General features: G+C 45.4%; 1 protein-coding gene across 4 annotated transcripts; it reads left to right on the plus strand.

Annotated features, from left to right (window-relative positions):
• The first annotated feature begins 1,145 nt into the window (after positions 1–1,145).
• Positions 1,146–25,390, plus strand: ift38 (intraflagellar transport 38). Of its 4 annotated transcripts, XR_015079974.1 has the most exons (14): positions 1,146–1,395; positions 2,085–2,196; positions 2,974–3,058; positions 3,189–3,368; positions 4,034–4,129; positions 6,192–6,275; positions 9,792–9,925; positions 12,278–12,419; positions 16,776–16,848; positions 21,689–21,799; positions 23,265–23,320; positions 24,133–24,186; positions 24,310–24,521; positions 24,982–25,116. XR_015079974.1 is itself a non-coding variant. In XM_086000946.1 (13 exons), exons 1-13 carry the CDS (start codon positions 1,374–1,376, stop codon positions 25,144–25,146), a joined length of 1,314 nt encoding a protein of 437 aa, XP_085857072.1. In that variant the 5' UTR covers positions 1,146–1,373; the 3' UTR covers positions 25,147–25,390. The 4 variants fall into 4 exon arrangements, 3 of the variants coding, with proteins under 3 accessions (XP_085857072.1, XP_085857074.1, XP_085857073.1); XM_086000946.1 differs by lacking the exon at positions 24,310–24,521 and having other exon boundaries at positions 24,982–25,390; XM_086000948.1 differs by lacking the exons at positions 24,133–24,186; positions 24,310–24,521; positions 24,982–25,116 and adding an exon at positions 23,417–24,099 and having other exon boundaries at positions 1,147–1,395.
• The last annotated feature ends 106 nt before the right edge of the window (positions 25,391–25,496 follow it).

A 25,496-nucleotide genomic window follows, 5' to 3' on the forward strand; every position in this document is an offset into this window, starting at 1 on the left:
GGTAACAGTGTGACATCATTTCATTGTACAGCGTTGTCACATCTCATTGCACAGCGTGTCTGTGACATCACCTTATTGCACAGCTGTATCAGTGTGACATGATCTTATTGCACAGCTGTATCAGTGTGACATGATCTCATTGCACAGCGGTATCAGTGTGACATCTCATTGCACAGCGGTATCAGTCTGACATCATCTCATTATACAGCTGTGTCATAGTGACACCATCTCATTGTACAGCGGTGTCACATCTCATTGCACAGCCGTGTCTGTGGCATCATCTAATTGCACAGCGGTATCAGTGTGACATCATCTTATTGCACAGCGGTATCAGTGTGACAACATCTCATTGCACAGCGGTATCAGTGTGACATCATTTTATTGCAGCGGTGTCACAATCCTACATCATCTCATTGCACAGCAGTGACACAGTGTGACATCATCTCATTGCACAGTGGTGTCTCATCTCATTGCATAGTGGTGTCCGTAACATTATCTCATTGCACAGTGGTAACACAGTGTGACATCATCTCATTGCACAATGGTATCAGCGTGACATCATCTCATTGCACAGCGGTATCAGTATGACATAATCTCATTGCACTGCCGTGTCACAGTGTGACATCTCATTGCACTCCTGTGTGACATCTCATTGCATGGTGGTGTCAAAGTGTGACATCATCTCATCCCACAGTGGTGTTACAGTGTTGGTGTTACAGTGTGACATCATCTCATTGCACAGCGGTGTGACATCATCTCATTACACAGCTGTATCAGTGTGACATCGTCCCATGAATCACGTGTCAGAGTGACGTCTTTTACGGAGTGAGGTCATTTGCAATGTATGGGTTAAGTCCCTCCCAGAATGCCTTTCGGTCGGAAGCGTCCTTCGAATCTCCATAGAAACCAGGCCTAAGGGCCTGCCTAGGGCACGGTTAGGCAGAGAGACAGGGCCATAGACCGAGCGCGGATTTACGTGCAGGAGCAGAGGCCGGGTCGGGGAGAGAGCGGCAGAGAAACCGGGTCTGGAGCGACAAACACGGAGCGAGCCCGCGGCACAGGGACTGGGCCCGGAGCAGGACGGGGACGGGGGCTGGGGATCGGGTCAGGACCGGGGGCTGGGAATCGGGCCGGGGCCTGGGGATCGGGCCTGGACCGGGGGCTGGAGATCGGGTCTGGACTGGGGGCTGGGGATCGAGCCGGGGCTAGGCAGTAGCGGGTACACGGTGTATATAGAGTCTGTGTTGGGTTAATTGAGCAAGATATCGGGTAAGGGAGGGAAAGGCTGTGAGACCAGGGCCACGGGCTGAAGGACCACAGCCCATCTTTGCAGAGAGGCGGTTGCGGATTCCTGGAGCCCAGCCTGCAGCAGGATGTCGTTCAGGGACCTGAGGAGTAAGAGATTGTTCCTTTCCGGGGGCTGGGCTGTGGTGCAGAGGCAGCCGCCGAGAATTGGGTTTGGAAGGGATCGGTGTCAGTAGAATTCATTTTAAACTCGTAAATATTATTGATATCCAGAAAAAGGCTTCAGTTTTAAACCCCAGGATAAAGAGACATGACCTATCTTTGATCACACACTTGGTCTTGTACCACTTGTCCAGGGCTAATGCCTGTGGTCAGTAATGAGCACAGGATTTACTTCTCTTTGAATCAACTCAATCAGTGCATGCACCGTTCCTTACACCATCCTCTCACCTTTATTTGTTCCAGAGTGCTGGATGATTTGAGGCAGGATCAGGTATCAGCAGAGCACAGTAATTTGCCTTTAGTTCTAGGTTAAGTGCCGATGCCCTTAATTACTGGTGTTTTCTTAGACTTGTCGATATTCCATCCTCAAAACATACTCAGAATTGGAGCTTTAGGAATCCAAGTACTGACCCTTGTGGAAACCCACCAACTACACCTCCTGTTTGATATTCCATGTTTTCGGAGTGTCCTCGTGAGAAGTGCAATGTTGGGCAAGTTCCAGAAATAGTCTCACCTACCACGGGGAGATGTGTTACAGCACCTGCCCCAAGCTGATAATTGATCCTTTTTTGCATAAACACTGATTATCTGTTATCTTCCCCTTGCCCCCGCACCAGACTTCACCGAGATGATGAGGGCTCTAGGATACCCTCGGCTAATCTCCATGGAAAACTTCCGGACTCCAAACTTCCCTTTGGTAGCAGAGATTCTGATTTGGCTTGTCAAAAGGTTTGTGACTTAACAAGTGTACAAAGCTGTAAAGCACAACATGGCTAAGTTAAAGGACAGCCAAGCATTTTTTTAAAAAAGCACTCTGGATAGCTCAGTCGATAAATGCACCACCAGTTGTGGTACTAAGTCCGAAGGTTGTGGGGTCAAATCCACTTGGGTATCTGAGCCCATAATCTAAGCTGGTTCACCAGTGCAGGGAGTGCTCCTTGTTGGTCACTCATCTTGTTGCTTTTTGTTGGACCTTGCTGTGCATAAATTGGCTGCAGCATTTGTCTATGCAATAACAGTGACTACACATTAAAAATAGTTCAATGGCTGTGAAGTGTTTGGGATATCCTGAGACAAATTCTTTCTTGCTGCTGCTCACTGTCTTGATGCAGTGGGCGTTTAGGCAATTACTGAAGGGTAGCCTGTGGAACCAGACCCCAGCCAAGGGTCAGCACCTTCAGGACAGGAGGGGGCTTTAGATCTCTCTTTTTAAAAATGTGGTCAGCTTTAAAAAGAAAGGGCAGAGCAGATAATTCTGATCACTGATTTGCTGAGGTTCGAGATAAACGCTGTTTATTCTCACTCGAAGGTGTAAGGTTTGGATCTGCTCCACCACATTCGTAGTGGCTGTCATGGTTTACTATGACCCTGCAAGAGGGGAAAAGTGACCATTTTAATGTGTCCTTGGGATACCCTTGAGTCTTCTGAATCCAACTAGAAGTGAGAGAGGTTGGGAAAAGAGGTACGTGGGGAAAGTAACTAATGTTGCTTGGGTTTTGTTACCAGATATGAGCCCCAGACAGATATCCCCACAGATGTGGATACGGAACAGGACCGAGTTTTTTTCATCAAAGCTGTGGCTCAGTTCATGGTAAGCATCAAACAGCTCTTCCTCCGCCCAGTACGTGTAAACTGTAGGACAGCATGAACCCGGGGATGAGATAGGAGTTTCATTAAGGACTTCAGTAGATTGTGTGTGTTGACACTGTGCTATATTGCAGGCTACTAAAGCTCATATTAAGCTCAACACCAAGAAGCTGTACCAAGCTGATGGTTACGCGGTGAAAGAGCTGCTGAAGATTACCACCGTTCTCTACAATGCCATGAAGACAAAGCGAATGGACAGAAGTGAGGACGCTGAAGAAGAGAGTTCCAAATTCAAATTTGACTTGGGCTCAAAGGTGAGCCACTTGGGCAGTGTAAAAGGATTCCTCATTTAGGAGAGGAATAGCAGGCATTTTCACTGTGTGGCCAATAGCATTTTATACCATTGTTTTTAATTAGTGATGCTAAACACGAGAATCTAGGGGCAAATTCAGCAACGCTCCTCTGCTACCGAAGCAGATTCTCACTAGACGGGAGCACCCCTCAGAGGATCGCGGCTATAGTTTTCTAGCTCTATCTCCGACTCACACTCCTGTCTCGTGAGACTATATTCTCCAGGAGTCTCACCTTGCTGAATTTGCACTGTATTTAGACTGAAAGGATACATTTAATACAGTAGCCTCACTGTTACAGTGAAGTGTTGACACAAGGTCAAATTGGTGATCTGACTCCCCACCACGCTGGGAACTGAAAAGTGAAACCTCCCTCCTGGCCTGCAGCAGTGGAGGTTTTAATCCTGACCACAGGGTAAATGTGGGCTCTACACCTGCAGCAATCTCGAGTGATTTGCTATGGATCCATGGATACTATAAATACACAAATGAACCCTAACATAGCACCGATGGGGGATTTCAGTGCTGACTTAGAGTCCTTGCTTTCACCATGTAAACAAAGCCCATAATAATGTTCTATAAGAGATGTATTGCAGCTTCAATATTTTGCATCTTCTCACCCATCACAGATTTCAGATTTAAAAATTGCGAGACAACTAGCCTCTGAGATTACCTCCAAAGGAGCGACAGTGTTTGATTTACTGGGAAAAGAAGTGGATCTGAGGGTGAGTTGGCAGAATCCTGATCAACACATAACTGACAACAGTGGGAAGATAGAGGAAGATTTCCCAGATTGAAATGCAAATTGTTTTACTTTGTTCATTATGAATGCAGAGCACCAGTGCAACAAACCATTCCTGCTGTCCTTGTACAGTGTCAAAAACCTTGCTGCAGTAACGTGTGCCCGTGGTTAAGCAGATTTGCTTCTGAACTTTGAATATCAAATCAATGATGCGTTGGCAACTTAAAACAAAATCCTGCGGATGCTGGAAATCTGAAATAAAAACAGAAAATACTGGAATACAGGTCAGGCAGCATCTGTGCAGCGAAACAGAGTTAGTGTTTCAGGTCAATGGTAACTGGCTTTAGAGAATTACATAGCATTTACAGCACAGAAACAGGCATTTCGGCCCACTGGTCTATGCTGGTGTTTATGCTCCACACGAACCTCCTCCCACTCTATTTTCTTCATCTCACCCTATCGACATATCCTTCTATTCCTTTCTCCCTCATGCACTTGTCTAGCTTCCCCTTAAATGCATCTATGGAGTGGCCTCTTAGTTACTTTTTGTATTGAGCTGAGGTGGGTGGTAGTGGCACAGAGCTCGCAACTTATGGGTCAGACCCAGCCGGCAGCAACCCAGAACTAAACTTGTTGGGATTTGCTAAAGCTGGTGAACAGGCAGACCCAGTAACAAAGGGTCCCAGCGCAGTATAAAAGCAGCTATTAGTGTTACAGGGCTCCAGTTAACTGGGGTAACACAGTCGTCTATTCCAAATATGGTCCCACTAGAGTGCAGGCTTATCAAAGGGAACAATACCGTCAAGCAAGCTATTTTTAGCTTTAACTCTAAGCATGTAATAAACGTATTGTAGGAATCGATCTATCCCTAACTGAAGCACTGAAGTCGAGTCAGTTCAATAATTCAACTGAATTTAATCAAACAAGTGAACAAAACAAAAACATGCAGGAGCAACAGCAAACAGGTCTTTTCAGCAGCTTGTTACATGAGGTCTGGGCTTAGAACCGCCCACTCTCTGACGTCATGATGTCATCACGTTTCCTGCCGTTCGGGGCATCACGTGACCAATGTGATGACGTCATCACGTTGTTTCAGGGCTTTTGCAGAAAGCTTATTTACACTCAGCCAACAAACACAGATGCTGTAGCATTGGGTTAAAGACAGTTATGCATTTGTACAGAAGATCATTGGTGGTTTTGCCACAGTATAGTTTTTATATTTGCGCTGATACATTCCACTGGTCTGCAGCAAGGTGGGAAATTAACACGCAGTGAAGGTATAGCATCATAGATGGTTGTGACTGCAAAGACCATTTAACTAGTAAGTTTAGATCCCTTGTTCATCTGTAAAAACATTTCAGAGCAGCAAATGCCCAGAGAAGCTCCTCCCTTCTCCCATCAATCAACCCCTCCCTACTCCGATCACCATATCCCTCAATCCCTGCACTTTCCAGGAATGATTCCAATTGCTTCTTGACTCCACTGACACTGTCTACTTTAGTGTCCTTACTCCACAACTCCACTACCCTTAGACAGGTTAGAGAGGACCAGGGGACATGAGGATAAGGTACGTAAGCACAGAACTAGCTTAGATGTCAGCAGGAACTACTTTTCACAGAGAGTCAAGCAACTCCGGCAACTAGTTGCCAGCTCATATAGTGAGTGCGGATTCTCTGCAAATATTCCAGAGGGAGCTGGTTGAGTTCCTGAGTGTGACCGACATAACCTCATATAGAAGGTTGGTGGGTATTGGGGTCTGTGTCTCCCAGTCACTGTGTATAGAGGTGGGTGGGTATTGGGGGATGTGTCCCCTAGTCACTGGGGACCAGGAGCTTGTTTACTCACCTTTGGGGGTCAGAGAGGAATTGTCCAGAGCTTTTTTTCCTAAATTGGACTAAGTTCCCCTCCCCCTCTCTCGGGAGTTTGTGTTGGGAGTTGGGTGGTGACGGTATCGGACCGGCCCGATGGATCAGCTGGTCTTTACTAGTCCTTTGTTTCTGGATGTTTTATATAGTGTGTAATTAGTTATTCTGCCTGTTTTACAGGAGATGAGAACAGCAGCAATTGCGAGGCCTCTGGAAATCAATGAGACCGAGAAGGCACTAAGAGCTGGAATTAAAGAGATTATAGTGAGTGGCTTCATCTCTTCAAATCAAACGGGGAGTCAGGAGAAACTTTAGCTATTTAATTTGGACATTTACCAGTTACTGGCTGTTTTCCTCTGGACTGTAAGGGGTAGGTACAGCCCATGAAGTTGCTGGTTATATCGGGAGTGTAAAGGGTGGGTAGAGTCCATGAGCTGCTGGTTATATTGGGAGTGTAAGGGGTGGGTAGAGTCCATGAGGTTGCTGGTTATATCGGGAGTGCAAGGGGTGGGTAGAGTCCGTGAGGTTGCTGGTTATATCGGGAGTGTAAGGGGTGGGTAGAGTTCATGAGCTGCTAGTTATATCGGGAGTGTAAGGGGTGGGTAGAGTCCGCGAGGTTGCTGGTTATATCGGGAGTGTAAGGGGTGGGTAGAGTCGGTGAGGTTGCTGGTTATATCGGGAGTGTAAGGGGTGCGTAGAGTCCATGAGGTTGCTGGTTATATCGTGAGTGTAAGGGGTGGGTAGAGTCCATGAGGTTGCTGGTTATATCGGGAGTGTAAGGGGTGGGTAGAGTCCATGAGGTTGCTGGTTATATCGGGAGTGTAAGGGGTGGGTAGAGTCGGTGAGGTTGCTGGTTATATCGGGAGTGTAAGGGGTGGGTAGAGTCGGTGAGGTTGCTGGTTATATCGGGAGTGTAAGGGGTGGGTAGAGTCCATGAGGTTGCTGGTTATATCGGGAGTGTAAGGGGTGGGTAGAGTCCATGAGGTTGCTAGTTATATCGGGAGTGTAAGGGGTGGGTAGAGTCCATGAGGTTGCTGGTTATATCGGGAGTGTAAGGGGTGGGTAGAGTCCATGAGGTTGCTGGTTATATCGTGAGTGTAAGGGGTGCGTAGAGTCCGTGAGGCTGCTGGTTATATCGGGAGCAACCTCATGGCCCTAGAAATAGTAGATGCATTGCTGATCATCTTCCAACATTCGATGGAATCTGGAACAGTACCCATGGATTGGAGGGTAGCTAATGTTACACCACTATTCAAAAAAGGTGGTAGAGAGAAAACGGGGAATTACAGGCTGGTAAGCCTGACATCGGTAGTGGGGAAAATGCTAGAGTCCATTATAAAAGATGTAATAGCAGAGCACTTGGAAAACAGTGACAGGATCGGACAAAGTCAACATGGATCTACAAAAGGTAAATCGTGCTTGACTAATCTACTGGAATTTTTTGAGGATGTAACGAGTAAAATAGATAAGGGAGAACCAGTGGATGTGGTGTATTTGGACTTTCAGAAAGCTTTCGATAAGGTCCCACATAAGAGATTAGCGTGTAAAGTTAAGGCACATGGGATTGGGGCAAGGTATTGACTTGGATAGAGAACTGGTTGGCAGATAGAAAGCAAAGAGTTGGAATAAACGGGTCTTTTTCAGAGTGGCAGGCAGTGACTGGTGGGGTACCGCAGGGATCGGTCCTTGGACCCCAGCTATTCACAATATATATAAATGATCTGGACAAGGGAACTAGATGTAATATCTCCAAATTTGCGGACGACACAAAGCTGGATGGGCATGTGTGCTGTGAGGAGGATGCCGAGAAACTGCAGGATGATTTGGACAGCTTGGGTGATTGGGCAGAAGCATGGCAGATGCAATATAACGTGGATAAATGTGAGGTTATCCACTTTGGTGGCAAAAACAGGAAGGCAGATTATTATCTGAATGGCAATAGATTGGGAGAAGGGGAAGTGCAAAGAGACCTGGGTGTTCTTGTGCACCAGTCGCTGAAGGTAAGCATGCAGGTGCAGCAGGCGGTTAAGAAGGCAAATGGTATGTTGGCCTTCATAGCAAGAGGGTTTTGAGTACAGGAACAAGGATGTCTTGCTCCAGTTGTACAGGGCCTTGGTGAGACCACACCTTGAGTATTGTGTGCCGTTTTGGTCGCCTTATCTGAGGAAGGATATTCTTGCCATGGAAGGAGTTCAGCGAAGATTCACCAGGCTGATACCTGGGATGGCAGGAATGACATATGAGGAGAGATTGAGTCGATTGGGCTTATACTCGCTGGAGTTTAGAAGAATGAGAGGGGATCTCATTGAAACTTATAAAATTCTGGCAGGACTGGACAGACTAGATGCAGGAAGGATGTTCCCGATGGTCGGGGAATCCAGAACCAGGGGTCACAGTCTAAGGATAAGGGGTAGGCCTTTTAGGACAGAAATGAGGAGGAATTTCTTCACCCAGAGAGTAGTGAACCTGTGGAATTCTCTACCACAGAAGGCAGTAGAGGCCAATTCATTAAATATATTCAAGAAGGAGTTGGATATATTTCTTAAGGCTAAAGGGATCAAGGGGTATGGGGAGAAAGCAGGGACCGGGTACTGAACTTGGATGATCAGCCATGATCGCATTGAATGGCGGAGCAGGCTCGAGGGGCCGAATGGCCTACTCCTGCTCCTATCTTCTATGTCTATGGGAGTGTAAGGGGTGGGTAGAGTCCGTGAGGTTGCTGGTTATATCGGGAGTGTAAGGGGTGGGTAGAGTCCATGAGGTTGCTGGTTATATCGGGAGTGTAAGGGGTGCGTAGAGTCCATGAGGTTGCTGGTTATATCAGGAGTGTAAGGGGTGGGTAGAGTCCATGAGGTTGCTGGTTATATCAGGAGTGTAAGGGGTGGGTAGAGTCCATGAGGTTGCTGGTTACATCGGGAGTGTAAGGGGTGGGTAGAGTTCATGAGCTGCTAGTTATATTGGGAATGAAGGGGTGGGTAGAGTCCGTGAGGTTGCTGGTTATATCAGGAGTGAAAGGGGTGGGTAGAGTCCATGAGGTTGCTGGTTATATCAGGAGTGTAAGGGGTGGGTAGAGTCCGTGAGGTTGCTGGTTATATCAGGAGTGTAAGGGGTGGGTAGGGTCCATGAGGTTGCTGGTTATATCGGGAGTGTAAGGGGTGGGTAGAGTCCATGAGGTTGCTGGTTATATCGGGAGTGTAAGGGGTGGGTAGAGTCCGTGAGGACTGAAAACACAAGCTTCCGTGTTTTGGTATTTAATTGGTAACTCGAGTAGTCATTACCTGTACTACCAGTGGCTAATTTTGATAATTTTCCAGTGGCTGCCTTCAAAATATTTCTCTTCTCTTTTCCCCCCCCTTTCCCACCCCCGGTGTCCAGGGAATGGTAAGGTCCAGTGTATGGGGGTCAGAAGCACTTGCCTTTCCTCCACAGATCTGCTGTACTTAGAGATCACAGGGACACTTTTCTTTTTAGTTATAAAACAAATTGCGGAAATATCCAACGTTGATCTTGCTTTTTTGTTTATTTGTCTTTTTTTTGAGTATGCATTTTTGATTCAAGCTGTTACCCGGGGTCTTGTGAGTAAAGGCTGGGCTCAGCTTTCAGTGGCGCAAAGTTTCCAGTGGGCAGGTAATTCCCGCACCCTGATTTTTGTCCTCTTCCCCTCCTGAGGGCAATTGCCACATTTAATCAGGGGGATATTTTAGGACAGTGGATTGGCTGCTTGGGGCAATGTTCCCCCGATGGGAGACGCACAATATTTTGCTGCTGTTTCTGTTCCAGGAGCAAGTGCAAAACACAAAGGATATGCTGAACAATGTCGCCTCTGATGAAGCAAACCTGGAGGCTAAGATTGAGAAGAAGAAGATGGAGCTGGAGAGGAGCAAGAAGCGACTGCAGACCCTGCAAAGCGTCAGGTCAGACACTGAATCCGCTCGGTGCCGTCTCGTGATCTGTGCACGCCTGTTGTGACAAGGTACCAGTCGCAACCCTGCTGTTCTGCTCACGGACCTTCCATGATAGCAGGGGAATGTTGTACGGTCTCTTGGGGTTCTAAGTCACAGTGAGTCGTACCTCCCCGCGGTTCCGCTGGGCAGCACTTCAGTGCTGGAGAAATGCCTGGCCGAATAACTCCACAAATAGGCAGGGTAACCAAACTTCCTCAACCGCTTAAGAGGTTACCGCAGGGCTTTCGAGAATCCTCAAGCCTGTAAGTCTTTTTTCCTAATGTTGGGGTGCCGGTGTTACGTTGTAGCTGTGGCAATCTTTTGAGTTCTAAACCACAGTGAGTCATACCTTACACAGTCCTGTCAGCGACACGTCAGTGTAGCCAAACTGACTAGCCGAGTAACTCAAAGATGATCGGCGGCGATCATTCCTTCCCGTAGGAGGGGACTAGAAACCTAAGAAACACGATGCTTTTGACACCCTCCAGGGTTCAAACTGAGAAGAGGCCTCAGAATAAAACCTCATGTCAGACTCGCTCCTACAGGGCTGACTGAACAAGACTCTGCCAATTAAGATCGTGACCAGGCGAGAGTATTGACGATTTGAACGCTACCAACAGTGGTTAGTCAACTCGGGTTACCCTAGATAGGAAGCTGCCGCCATTCCAAGGGATCAGGGGCCTTGTGAAGATTCTCCAAAGTTGACGATGTCCAAGATGTGTAACCTCCAGAGATTCAAACGGTGGGTATGGACCCAGGCCAGACTCCACACAGGGGTGTGAGTGTACATAATTGTTGTTGTCGTACCCGGTTCGTTTTTTTGTCCATCATCATTGATGTATTACAAAAGCAAAATACTGCGGATGCTGGAAATCTGAAATAAAAGGGTCATCGACCTGAAACGTTAACTCTGTTTCTCTCTCCACAGATGCTGCCTGACCTGCTGAGTATTTCCATCATTGATGTATTGTTTGTTACAACCCCACGTGTCTGTTGTACTCTCTCCGTACACATCAAATGATGACTTAGGGTGACTAACTTGAACCTTACGACACTGATTCAGTTTCACTTCTACCTTTTATGGTGGCTTCCATGCTTGACAGACCTGTGCTGGTCGCCCGTATTCACAAAATCTACTCGGCCCGCCTTAACACCCCAGAATCTGCTGCCCTCCTTGGCCCGTGATGATTCGCTAGGACTTGACCCGTGGATGAGCCACATAAATACTCGAAAAAGACACTCACTTAATGGGACCTGTCCCACGAGTGTATCCAAATAGCTTTGCTTGGGGTGGTGGGGGGGGGGTTCTTTATGAAGGTTTTGCCCTGAATGAATTGACTGCCTTGACAATAAATGGCAGAACGCTCCCTGCCTGATGTCTCTGCATATTCTGCTTAACACTTTCACAGCCGACAGTGCTTTGCCTTCAGGCAGGGAACCAAAGGTAGCCCAGCAGGGTGGTGGAAGCACGTGCACTGATCAGTTATATTACGCTGGGTGGGGGCAGCACTGTAATATAAATGGGGTTTGAGGTGTTAATCAGAATCATTCACCATTAATCTGCTTCAGTTGTGCCCAGCAGCACTGCTAGCCCAGCCCAAGAAACATACCCCTATAGGGAGTAGGTAACAGAGAAACATTCCCACTGTGACACACTCGACATCACAATAGTGAGGGGACTTGAGTTTGATTCCATAAGTCTGCTGAGTAGCAAGCTCCCTCTCAATTCTGTGTAGACTGACTTGTGCAGATTGGAACAGAAATAATTTGCTCCACGTTAATGGTTCCTTCCATGTCCCATGTGTTAGTTCAGAGCCATGCACTAATATGATGCGACGTACAGCGATTCATTGTGCACACTAGTGTGGGCAAAACACACCAGTATTAGTGCATGATGCCTCAGTATGGTATACGCACTGGCCTCGGTTTTCCGATCATAACACTGGTGACCCATTCATTTTAAATCTATGCCACTCACTTCAAGTGACGCATTTTAATAGATGTTTAAAAACAGGTTTCAGTAGCATTGACTGTTAGGCTGGTGTTTAAGGCCTGGTCTGAGCAAGCTATGGAACTGTTAAGAGTTTTCAGTGACCCTGAATAATTGCCAAAGTTGATCATTTTAATCAGCTGCCATTGAAGATTTGCTACCACGCTAAACCATGTAAGGAATTACAAACCAGCAAAAATACCACCTAACTGGATCTGAATGTCTAGATTGCTATTTATTAGGGCAGTGAGATGGTTAGAGGTGATTGGTAGTTTAAAACAACCGATTTGTGTTTTTGAACATCAAGTCTCTTTGTTTTGTTGCATCCTCAGGCCGGCCTTCATGGATGAATACGAGAAGATTGAGGAGGAGCTCCAGAAACAGTACGAGACATATGTGGAAAAGTTCCGTAACTTGTGCTACCTGGAGCAGCAGCTTGAAGACCTGCACAGGATGGAACAGGAGAGGTTTGAGGTAAGTGATGAGGGCGGGTAACCAACTTAGGAAGGAGAAGCAGAAATACAAGAGCCAGTCTGCCTTATAACTGGCGATTCTCCGAGGTGACAAAAGGGTTAATTCCTGACCTCACTCCATCACAAGAATCACAAGTATTGAAGAAGTTTCTGCAGTACAGTGAGGTTCAGCAGTGTCCTCAAAGGGTCCAGCTTCTCAAACATATGTACAAACATACAAATTAGGAGCAGGAGTAGGCCACTCGGCCCTTCGAGCCTGCGCCGCCATTCAATAAGATCATGGCTGATCTGATTACTCCACATTCCCACCTACCCCCGATAACTTTTCACCCCCTTACTTACCAAGAATATATCTACCTCTGCCTTAAAAATATTCAAAGACTCTGCGTCCACCACCCTCTGAGGAAGAGAGTTCCAAAGACTCACGACCCTCTGAGAAAAAATTTCTCCTCATCTCTGTCTTAAATGGGCGACCCCTTATTTTTAAACAGTGACCCCTAGTTCTAGGTTCTCCCACAAGAGGAAACATCCTCTCCACATCTACCCTGTCCAGATCCCTCAGGATATTATATGTTTCAATCAAGTCACCTTTTATTCTTCTAAACTCCAGTGGATACAAGCCTAGCCTGCCCAGCCTTTCCTCATAAGACAACCTGCCCATTCCAGCTATTAGTCTAGTAAACCTTCTCTGAACTGCTTCCAACGCATTAACATTCTTCCTTAAATAAGGAGACCAATACTGTACACAGTACTCCAGATGTGGTCTCACCAATGCCCTGTATAACTGAAGCATAACCTCCCTACTTTGGTATTCAATTTCCCTCGCAATAAACAATAACATTCTATTAGCTTTCCTAATTACTTGCTGTACCTGCATACTAACCTTTTGTGATTCATGCACTAGGACACCCAGATCCCTCTGCATCTCAGAACTCTGCAATCTCTCACCATTTAGATAATAGCTTTTTTATTCTTCCTGCCAAAATGGACAACTTCACATTTTCCCACATTATACTCCATTTGCCAGATCTTTGCCCACTCACTTAACTTATCTATATCCCTTTGTAGCCTCCTTATGTCCTCTTCACAATTTACTTTCCTACCTATCTTTGTGTCATCAGCAAATTTAGCAACCATACCTTCGGTCCCTTCATCCAAGTCATTTATATAAATTGTAAAAAGTTGAGGCCCCAGCACTGATCCCTGTGGCACACCACTTGTTACATCTTGCCAATCAGAAAATGACCCATTTATGCCTACTCTCTGTTTCCTGTTAGCTAGCCAATCTTCTATCCATGCCAATATGTTACCCCCTACACCATGAGCTTTTATTTTCCGCAATAACCTTTGATGTGGCACTTTATCAAATGCCTTCTGGAAATGTAAGTACAGTACACCCACTGGTTCCCCTTTATCCACAGCACATGTTACTTCCTCAAAGAACTCCAATAAATTGGTTAAACATGATTTCCCTTGCACAAAACCATGTTGATTCTCTGATTACTTTGAACTTTTCTAAGTGCCCTGCTATAACGTCTTTAATAATAGCTTCTAACATCTTCCCCATGACAGATGTTAAGCTAACTGGCCTGTAGTTTCCTGCTTTCTGTCTCCCTCCCTTTTTGAATAAAGGAGTTACGTTCGCTATTTTCCAATCTAATGGAACCTTCCCCGAATCTAGGGAATTTTGGAAAATTAAAACCAACGCATCAACTATCTCACTAGCCACTTCTTTCAAGACCCTAGGATGAAGTCCATTAGGACCCGGGGACTTGTCAGCCCGCAGCTCCAACAATTTGCTCAGTACCACTTCCCTGGTGATTATAATTTTCTTGAGTTCCTCCCTCCCTTCCATTTCCTGAATTACAGCTATTTCTGGGATGTTACTTGTATCCTCTATAGTGAAGACCGATGCAAAATACCTGTTCAATTCAACTGCCATCTCCTTATTTTCCATTATTAATTCCCCAGACTCACTTTTTCTAGGACCAACGCTCACTTTGTTAACTCTTTTCTTTTTTAAATATCTATAGAAGCTCTTACTATCTGTTTTTATATTTCTAGCTACCTTTCTCTTGTACTCTAATTTTTCTTTCCTTATTAATCTTTGTTATTCTTTGCTGTTTTTTATATTCTGTCCAATCTTCTGACCTGCCACCCATCTTTGTGCAATTATATGTTTTTTCTTTAAGTTTAATACTATCTTTAACTTTTTTAGTTAACCACGGATGGTGGGTCCTCCCCTTGGAATTTTTCCTTCTTGTTGGAATGTATATATTCTGTGTATTCTGAAATATCCCCTTAAATGTCTGCCACTGCAACTCTATTGACCTATCCCTTAACCTAATTTGCCAGTTCACTTTAGCTAGCTCTGCTTTCATGCCCTCATAATTGCCCTTATTTAAGTTTAAAATACTAGTCTTGGACCCACTCTTCTCTCTCTCAAACTGAATGTAAAATTCAATCATATGATTGCTGCTACCTGGGGCGCCTTCACTATGAGGTCATTAATTAATCCTATCTCGTTGCACAATACCAGGTCTAGTATAGCCTGCTTTCTGGTTGGCTCCAGAACGTGCTGTTAAGAAACTATCCCGAAAACATTCCATGAACGCCTCATCTATGTTGCCCATCTGATTTTTCCAGTCTATGTGCAGATTAAAATCCCCCATGATTATGGCTGTACCCTTCTGACAAGCTCCCATTATTTCTTCCTTTATACTCCATCCTACCATGTGGTTACTGTTAGGGGGCCTGTACACCACTCCCACAAGTGACTTCTTGCCTTTATTATTTCTCATCTCTACCCAAACTGCTTCTATGTCCTGGTTTCCTGAACTTAGGTCATCCCTCTCTATTGTGCTAATACCATAATTAATTAACAGAGCCACCTTTTCCCACCTTCCTAAATGTCATGTACCCTTCAATATTCAGGTCCCAATCTATGTCATCCTGCAGCCATGTTTCTGTAATGGCTATTAGCGCAAATAGAAATAAATAAATATGATCTATCAGTTCATCTGTTTTGTTTCGAATGTTACGTGCATTCAGATGCAGAGCCTTTAAGTTTTGTCCTTTTTATTATTTTTGTAATCTCTAGCCTTATCTGTTGATTTACTCTTAGATTTATACTTTCTATCCCTTCCTGTCACGGTCTGTTTATCATTTCCCATATTAATACCTTTCTCTATTGCCTTGTCTCTAATCTTTTAATTACCACATCTTCCCAAATTTGATCCCATGCCCCCAATATTTAGTTTAAAGCCCTCTCTACTGCCCTAGTTATATGACTAGCCAGAACACTGGTCCCAGCACGGTTCAGGTGAAGACCGTCCCAACGATACAGATCCCACTTTCCCCAGTACTAGTGCCAGTGCCCCAGGAATTGAAACCCATTTCTCCCACACCAGTCTTTGAGCTATGCATTCATCTCTCTAATTTTATTTACCCGATGCCAATTTGCTCGTGGCTCAGGTAATAATGCAGACATTATTACCCTTGAGGTTCTACTTTTTAATTTAGCCCCTAGCTGCTCATACTCTCTCAGCAGAACCTCTTTCCTAGTTCTACCTATGTCGTTGGTACCTACATGGACTACGACCACTGGCTCCTCCCACTGCAAGTTCCTCTCCAGCCCAGAGCAGATGTCCCGAACCCTGGCACCGGGCAGGCAACACAGTCGTCTGGACTCTCGCTCTTGGCCACAGAGAACTGTATCTATCCCCTTGACTATGCTGCCCCCAATTACCACTACATTTCTATTAACTCCCCCCCGCTTGAATGGCTTCCTGTACCTCGGTGCCATGGTCAGTTTGCTCATCCACCCTGCAGCCACCGCTTTCATCCATACAGGCCGCAAGAACCTCAAACCTGTTGGACAATTGCAAAGGCTGAGGCTCCTCCACCTCCTGGATTCCCATACCTGCCTCACTCGCAGTCACATCCTCCTGTCCCTGACCACTGACCAAATCAGAAGACTCTATCCTAAGGGGTGTGACTGCCTCATGGAATAAAGTGTCCAGGTAACTTTCCCCCTCCCTGATGCATCGCAGAGTCCGCAGCTCAGCCTCCAGCTCATCAACTTTGAGCCGAAGCTCAAGCCGCAGACACTTACTGCAGACGTGTTTGTCCTGGATCACACTGGCGTCCAGGAGCTCCCACGTACTGCAGTCGCAACACTTCTGTCCGACTCAGTGTAGTGTTTGATGATCACTCCCCCTTCAGCAGATACTTAATTTAGAAATGTATTCTGCCATTTCAAAACTGAATTCTTGGTTATAATAATTGTTCAATCTTTAGCTCTGTATCAAGTGGCTGTAGTTGTAACCGATACACGGGCATTCCTCCTGTTTCCTAGGAAACCGAAAACACATTGCGCCTGATGCAGAATAAACTGAAGGAGGAGGAAAAGAGGCTGATGAAAAGTTCAGGTAAAGTGAAGCTCTCCTGTGTTTTTCTATTATTCATAATTTCAAGTGTTAACATTTTTTCTCTGGCAGAAAGACCAGCAGTAACTGGCTGTTGGACAGGAGCGGAATCCTGTGTAGTCTGCTGACTGATGATAAGCCGCTGTTTTGAGGACTTGGATGGAATCGAGCAGACTGCTATAATTCAGAGAGTGTAGTGTATAATGTGTGCATGTATGGTATATGTATAGTATACAGTGCATAGTGTACGTATTGGTCGTGTTTCCCTACATTACAACAGTGACCCTTCAAAAGTACTTCATTGGCCGTGAAGTGCTTTAGGACATTCTGAGATTGTGAAAGGCGCAATAGAAATGCAAGTTCTTTATATCCCCAGCTCTGAAGGGGAGAGCCAGACACAGCTGCAATTTTTTTTTAAGGCTGTCAGCCACGAAACAGACTGGTGCTGCCCTCCCGGGGCTTAGTGAGGTGGCAGTTCCAGCCCCAGTCTTGTCTTTCCCAGGATGCCGATATGTAAAATAAGGGCAACACGAGATGTGAGTGATCTTTCATTGTGATGACATTATGGCGCCATATCTTGGTGCACTGACCCAGCTAGCCTGTGTACTGGGATCCCCTTTGCAGTCGGTTCACACTCAGGCTGCCTGACCTTTTGGAACCTCGATTCAGGAGAACGAGACACATGGCTCTCCTTATACCCAGCCTGTAATATAAAAGCAGCTTCAAGTCTAATGGTTCTCCTCAGGTACCGTCTCCCTCTCCTTCAAATCTGCCGCCATCACCCCCATCCTCAAAAAAAATCCTTTGATCCTTCTGTCCTTGCAAACTGCCGTCCCATCTCCAACCTCCCTTTCCTCTCAAGTCCTTGAACGTGCCGTCGCCTCCCAAATCTGCGCCATCTTTTCCAGAACTCTGTTTGAATCTCTCCAATCAGGTGTCCACCCCTGCCACAGTACCGAAATGGCTCTTATCAAAGTCACAAATTACATCCTATCAATGACAAACTATCCCTCCTCATCCTTCTGCAGCCTTTGACATGGTTGACCACATCATCCTCCTCCAACGCCTCTCCGTCGTCCAGCTGGGTGGGATGGCACTCGCCTGGTTCCATTCTTCTCTTTCCAGTCATAGCCAGAGAATCACCTGTAATGGCTTCTCTTCCCGATCCTGCACTGTTTCTTTTGGTAGCCCCCAAGGATCTACCTGGGCAGGGCCGGGACTGATGTCCTGGGGGGGGGGGAAAGTGTTTGCTAGTGCTCTGGGGGAGGGTTTAAACTAAAATGACAGGGGGTTGGGAACCTGAGTAGGGGGACAGAGGAAAGGGAAACGAGGATAAAAACAGAAGATAGGAAGGAGAAAAACAAAAGTGGCAGTCAGAGAAATCAACGGTTTAAATCAAACATGGCCACAGTAAATAATAATTCTAATAGGTCTAAGAGCATTAAAAAAACAAGCCTGAAGGCTTTGTGTCTTAATGCGAGGAGCATTCGTAATAAGGTGGATGAATTAGCTGCGCAAATAGAGGTAAACGAATATGATTTGGTTGGGATTACGGAAACATGGCTCCAGGGTGGCCAAGGCTAGGAACTCAACATCCAGGGGTATTCAATATTCAGGAAAGATAGGCAAAAAGGAAAGGGAGGTGGGGTAGCATTGCTGGTTAAAGAGGGGATTAACACAATTGTAGGGAAGGATATTAGCTCTGATGATGTGGAATCTTTATGGGTAGAACTGAGAAATACCAAGGGGCAGCAAACGTTAGTGGGAGTGGTATATAGACCTCCAAACAGTAATGCGGAGGTTGGGGATGGCATTAAAAGGGAAATTAGAGAAGCATGCAATAAGGACACAGCAGTCATCGTGGGTGACTTTAATCTACATATAGATTGGGCTAACCAAATTAGTAACACAACTGTGGAGGAGGAATTCCTGGAATGTTTACGGGATGGTTTCCTGGACCAATATGTCTAGGAACCAACCAGAGATCAGGCCATCTTAGACTGGGTATTATGTAACGAGAAAGGATTAATTAGCAATCTTGTTGTACGAGGCCCCTTGGGTCAGAGCGATCATAATATGATCGAATTCTTCATTAAGATGGAGAATGAAGTGGTTGACTCAGAGACTCGGGTCCTGAATTTAAATAAAGGAAACTACGATGGTCTGAGGCGCGAGTTGGGTAGGATTGATTGGGGAATGTCACTCAAAGGATTGACGGTGGATAGGCAATGGCAAACATTCAAAGACCGCATGGATGAACTACAGAATTTGTTCATCCCAGTTTGGCATAAAAATAAAACAAAAAAGGTGACTCAACCGTGGCTAACAAGGGAAATTAGGAATAGCATAAAATTCAAGGAGAGGACATATAAATTGTCCAGAAAAAGCAGTAAACCTGAGGATTGGGAGCAGTTTAGGATTCAACAAAGGAGGACAAAGGGATTAATTAAGGGGAAAATAGAATATGAGAGTAAGCTTGCAGGGAACATAAAAACTGACTGTAAAAGCTTTTATAGATATGTGAAGAGAATAAGATTGGTGAAGTCAAGCGTAGGTCCCTTGCAGTCAGAATCAGGGGAATTTATAATTGGGAACAAAGAAATGGCAGACCAATTAAATACATATTTTGGTTCTGTCTTCACAAAGGAGGACACAAATAACCTCCCAGAGATGTCGGGGAACATAGGGTCTGATGAAAGGGAGGAACTGAAAGAAATCAGTATTTGTAGGGAAATGGTGTTGGGGAAATTGATGGGATTGAAGGCCGATAAATCCCCAGGGCCTGATAATCTACATCCTAGGGTACTTAAGGAAGTGGCCCTAGAAATAGTAGATGCATTGCTGATCATCTTCCAACATTCGATGGAATCTGGATAAGTACACATGGATTGGAGGGTAGCTAATGTTACCCCACTATTCAAAAAAGGCGGTAGAGAGAAAACGGGGAAGTACAGACTGGTAAGCCTGACATCAGTAGTGGGGAAAATGCTAGAGTCCATTATAAAAGATGTAATAGCAGAGCACTTGGAAAACAGTGACAGGATCGGACAAAGTCAACATGGATTTACAAAAGGTAAATTGTGCTTGACTAATCTACTGGAATTTTTTGAGGATGTAACTGATAAAATAAATGAGGGAGAACCAGTGGATGTGGTGTATTTGGACTTTCAGAAGGCTTTTGATAAGGTCCTGCATGTAAAGTTAAGGCACATGGGATTGGGGGCAAGGTATTGACTTGGATAGAGAACTGGTTGGCAGACAGAAAGCAAAAAGTTGGAATAAACGGCTCTTTTTCCGAGTGGCAGGCAGTGACTAGTGGGGTACCGCAGCTATTCACAATATATATTAATGATCTAGACAAGGGAACTAGATGTAATATCTCCAAATTTGCAGACGACACAAAGCTGGGTGGGCGTGTGTGCTGTGAGGAGGATGCCGAGAAACTACAGGATGATTTGGACAGCTTGGGTGATTGGGCAGAAGCATGGCAGATGCAATATAACGTGGATAAATGTGAGGTTATCCACTTTGGGGGCAAAAACAGGAAGGCAGGTTATCTGAATGGCAATAGATTGGGAGAAGGGGAAGTGCAACGAGACCTGGGTGTCCTTGTGCACCAGGTAAGTATGCAGGTGCAGCAGGCAGTTAAGAAGGCAAATGGTATGTTGGCCTTCATAGCGAGAGGGTTTGAGTACAGGAACAAGGATGTCTTGCTCCAGGTGTACAGGGCCTTGGTGAGACCGCACCTTGAGTATTGTGTGCAGTTTTGGTCGCCTTATCTGAGGAAGGATGTTCTTGCCATAGAAGGAGTTCAGCGAAGATTCACCAGGCTGATACCTGGGATGGCAGGAATGACGTATGAGGAGAGATTGGGTCGATTGGGCTTGTACTCGCTGGAGTTTAGAAGAATGAGAAGGGATCTCATTGAAACTTATAAAATTCTGACAGGACTGCACAGACTAGATGCAGGAAGGATGTTCCTGATGGTCAGGGAGTCCAGAACCAGGGGTCACAGTCTAAGGATAAGGGGTAGGCCATTTAGGACAGAAATGAGGAGGAATTTCTTCACCCAGAGAGTGGTGAACCTGTGGAATTCTCTACCACAGAAGGCAGTAGAGGCCAATTCATTAAATATATTCAAGAAGGAGTTGGATATATTTAAGGTTAAAGGGATTAAGGGATATGGGGAGAAAGCAAGGACTGGGTACTAAACTTGGATGATCAGCCATGATCGCATTGAATGGCAGAGCAGGCTCGAGGGGCCGAATGGCCTACTCCTGCTCCTATCTTCTATGTTTCTATCCTTGGCCTCCTCCTATTTCTCATCGACATGCTGCCCCTCGGCGACATCATCTGAAAACACATCAGGTTATACGTACGCTGCGACACCCAGCTCTATCTCCCCCCCCCACCTCTCTCGACCCCTCCACTGTCTCTAAATTGTCAGACTGCTTGTCCAACATCCAGTACTGGATGAGCAGAAATTTCCTCCAAATATTGGGAAAACCGAAGCCATTGTCTTTGGTTCCTGCCACAAACTCCATTCCCTAACCACTGACCCCATCCCCCTTCCCTGTCTGAGGCTGAACCAGATTGAGATGAACATATCCGTGCCATCACAAAGACCACCTACTTCCACCTCTAACACCACCCGCCTCAGCTCATCTGCTGCTGAAACCCTCGTCCATGCCTTTGTTACCTCTAGACTTGACTATTCCAACACACTCCTGGATTTTGTTTGATTATGGGCCTGTGAAGCACCTTGAAACGCTTTACTATGTTAAAAGCACTATATATATGCAAGTTGTTGTTGATTCTGACAAACTCTTGTACCTTGAAACAGGGAAAGATGATTCTTCTGACAATGAGATACAGGAAGACGAGGGCTCGGATAGTGATCTGGAAGACAGAAGACCACTGAAACCACGGCTTACCAGGGAGCTGCCCATTCAGGGTACGTGGCATCTCGTTTCAAGGAGGCTTTATTAATGCGGCTGTTCTAAATATGCTTAACATGAAGGCTTCTAATAGGGACAGTGGGAGAGAACTGTAACGCACTGGGCATGCATTAGGGTTGATGAAGCTGCTGGAGATCCGTCCTCCTGCAGCCCGTGATGCCCGGTAAATGCGAATGTGCAGAACCAGCAGAGGCCAGTGCCAAAGTACAAAAACAGCTATTCTACACTCTTACTTCCTGCAACCCTCAACCACTTCCTTCAGCAAAAGACTATCCAGTTCGCTCTTGAATATGTTGACACAATCCAGCTTCTAATCTAGAGTCCGTGCTCCCTAGTTACACAGTTTGTGGTTTTGACTCACTTTATTCAGATCTAGTTTCTGTACCCCATGGAATCCTGAACACATTGATGAGATCTCCTGAGCTGCCTTGTCTCTGGTGTAACCATTTCCATCTTCCTTAATCTCTCCTCCGAGCTCAGGTGCTTTATCCCCGATATCAGGTTGGTTGCCATTATCTCACCCTCTCCAGAGCTAGGAGAGTGCCCGGTGTGTGCCAGCGCCCAGAATAATGCACAGTACTCCAGGTGGGGCTGGGTCAATGATGCTATGGTGAGTCACTACCCTTAGAACATATTGGTTCAAAATCATTTAAATTGGAGATCTGATAGCTTACCTGGTTTTAACCCAAGAATATCAAATTGAAATTTTAATTTTTTTAAAATTCTATCATCCCATAGCTGTAAGGAATTGTCCCATTAGTAATGGTCTAATGCTCTGTCCCATGATGATACATTACTAAAGTACATTGGCTTGTGGTAAGGTGGCTTTGTCACGTACTGAGCCTTCAGCTTTATTATGGGATGTAAACAGCAGCACAGACACTGGCCTTTGTGTGGACAAGAGTTAATCCAGTTTGAGTAATCAGGACTTGGAGGCTGGTGCTCTGACCCAGCTCTGCCTTAGAGTGAGTAAATAGGACCCGCTGCCTGGATTTGAGTCTTCCTGGATGGTGACCCCGGTCCCCTCGTTCTCCCCATTCACAGGTCTTAGAAACATCAAACATGCTGGTTTGGGTTCTGCTCTGACAGTCTGGATTTGAGGTAAAAGACCTTTCCGATCTTGAGTCTGTTGAGCTGCAGCCTCTGTACAAGGACCAATTGACTTTAAACTCTTTAGTGAATTTCATAAACCATGATCAGCAACATTTTAATAATCCTCCTTACTGCACATGGATCAGGAGATGGGTGATCAAAGTTTTTTTTAAATTTGCTGCTGCCTCCTCTAGCCCAGCTGTAAACTGCACCTGCTTTCACCTTTACAGACGCCAAACCTTAATCCTTGTTTGGTCAGTAAACTTTGCAGCTTGGAATGTGCTCACCAGTTTCAGGCTGCAGTTCACAACACCCAGCATTTTAAATATCTGGACGTACCAGTTTTAATAAATCAATTAATGTTGACAGGCAGAGTTGGAAGTCGCGTCATTGGGACAATGCATGGAGGTGACACTGAGGATGAGGTAAGAGACACCAGCTGCTTTAGAACCCTATGTTTAGTGACACTGCAGTAAATTTAGATGGTTTTGCATTAGCTCAATTTTGATTGTGCATTCTAGCTGCCTCCTACCCTTTAGAACTGATCAAGGTTGTCCCACATTGCAACGACTGCACTGCCTCCAACATAAAGAACAGCCCAAGGTCCTTCAGAGGCGCAAGGGAAATGGACAGGCGGGAGCCTGGAGAATGTTTTCTTGGGGCGAAGAGCCTCCAATCAGACATATAAACGTGTATGTCCTGTCACTTTCAGCAATCTGTTCAGAAATGTGTGACCGAGTTATTAGGGCGATGTTTGGATGACCCAGGTCCGGTCTTCCAGCAGTGGTACTCTGTTGATGGCTTCACTTTCACCCATTGACTACACCTGGCTTTGTTGGTGGTTGTTTTGTTGCTGTTCCTAAGATCAGTTTAACCTGTTGGTTTTCCCTTTGCTGTGATAGTTTGTGTCTCAGCTTTGAATACTGCCTCGTTCTTTCTGGTGATTGGGTAGTTGGTGTTTTTTTGAAGACACCAACAGGCAGATTTCTGCCCTGTAAACTGCACCTGCTTCCACACTTTTATTAACTCCAAACAGGAGATAGGCTGCAGGAGCGGAGATACCTTGGGCTGTGAAATGTGTTTGCTAATCATGCTCCACAATTCCAATCAGTAGTAACTGTACAGACTGCTGTGTGGAAAAAAAAAAATTAGGTCCCAGGCTCGCTGCTTTTATCAGACTGTTTCCTTTTGAGTTTAAATCTGCTTTTCTCTTGCTTTCCATTATTGCTTCATAAAGCTCCAAACGTTATCTGCTCAGGCAAAGGAAGCCAAGAATTCCAGCAGTAGCAAGGTTGGTTCAGACATGACAAGACACTTGACATTTCAATCTGTTGCTCATTCTCCAATTGTATTGCTGTTTCTTTGGCCATTGTCACAATGTAGGATGTTAAATGTACAATTACTCCTTCTGCAGGCACAAGCCCTTAGTGCCATCATGAGCAGTGAATCATGATATCCAGCACTACTATCACCGTTAACACCAGTGTGCTATGAACATTGCACTTCACGTTATATTGTGATGTTCCTCATTCATCACCTCCAGATCGTTCCCAGTACCACAGACCTGCAACCACCAGTAATTCACGCTGGTGTTATACAGCTCAAAGTGCTCTCTTCAGACACCAGGCAAGTCTGGAAGAACAGAATCTGTAACTATACTGCTAGGTGTTCATCAATTAACATTCACTCACCCAGTGGTGCAGATTGGGTGGTATGTTGTCCTCACTTAAACCTCTGTGGTATGTTGTGGTTGTAAGATGGTCACATTTTTCAGAGCTAACACTGCCCACAGCTCCTGTGCTAATGTAGGAGAGGGAGATGCAGAAGTCTGGAGCAGTTATCTTTCAGAATAATCAGAAACCCTCAATTAGACACCAGCCTGTAACTCACTAGTCTGTGTAAACAATCCAAACTCTTAGAGGTGATCACTCACTTTAGTCCTCTCATTTTAACTGTCTGGGCAGTACCTCCCTGGTGAGGGTGCTGCCCTCTGGCACCACATAGAAAAGGACAATGGCATTAACCATGTTCCATGCACTGTTGGAAGCAGACAGTTAACAGGTTGCTGAATTCTCTTGCTCTTCAGGAGGACTCCGATGACAGTGAGATTGATGTTGATGATGAAGAGGAGGAGGATGATGAATATGAAATTGCTGAAGATGATGATGAAAGTATAGATATTCAGCCAGAACAGCCCTCGAGCAGAATCCATAAGCAGGAGCAGCTTGATGAAAGTGACAATGACTTCTAGTCCCAATTCAGAGCAGCAGATGCATTCAGTTGTGCAAGATGCTAATGTTCCACTGCTCCCTGGCCTTCCTCCAGCTCTTCTAATCTGTATCCACATTGTATTACACAATGAAAGTGAATAGCCAACTGCTGCAATGTGTGCAGTTGTTCCTAAAACAATCGATACACCCGATTCCACTTCAGGGAATTCAGTCTGTTGAAATGATTGCTACCCAGTTTATGTTAATTAAATCATTTTATCTGGTGCCGTGAAGTGGGTCTTATTTTCAATCCACATTACACATTTTTCTGTACCATTTTACCAGTGATTCACAAGTTACAGAAAACTGAGTATTTAACCAAACTCTTGAA

Source organism: Somniosus microcephalus, chromosome 11 (assembly GCF_052327205.1).
Source record: "Somniosus microcephalus isolate GS21.2 chromosome 11, FLI_Smic_1.0, whole genome shotgun sequence".
NCBI lineage: Eukaryota > Metazoa > Chordata > Chondrichthyes > Squaliformes > Somniosidae > Somniosus > Somniosus microcephalus.

What these genes read in the sequence shown, in the direction of transcription:
- ift38 (XM_086000946.1), top strand. Translation starts at nt 1,374, where the DNA reads ATGTCGTTCAGGGACCTGAGGA. An exon ending in GTCGTTCAGGGACCTGAGGA is followed by an intron (nt 1,396 to 2,084) that starts GTAAGAGATTGT and finishes CCCCCGCACCAG; the next exon opens with ACTTCACCGAGATGATGAGG. An exon ending in GAAAAGAAGTGGATCTGAGG is followed by an intron (nt 4,130 to 6,191) that starts GTGAGTTGGCAG and finishes CCTGTTTTACAG; the next exon opens with GAGATGAGAACAGCAGCAAT.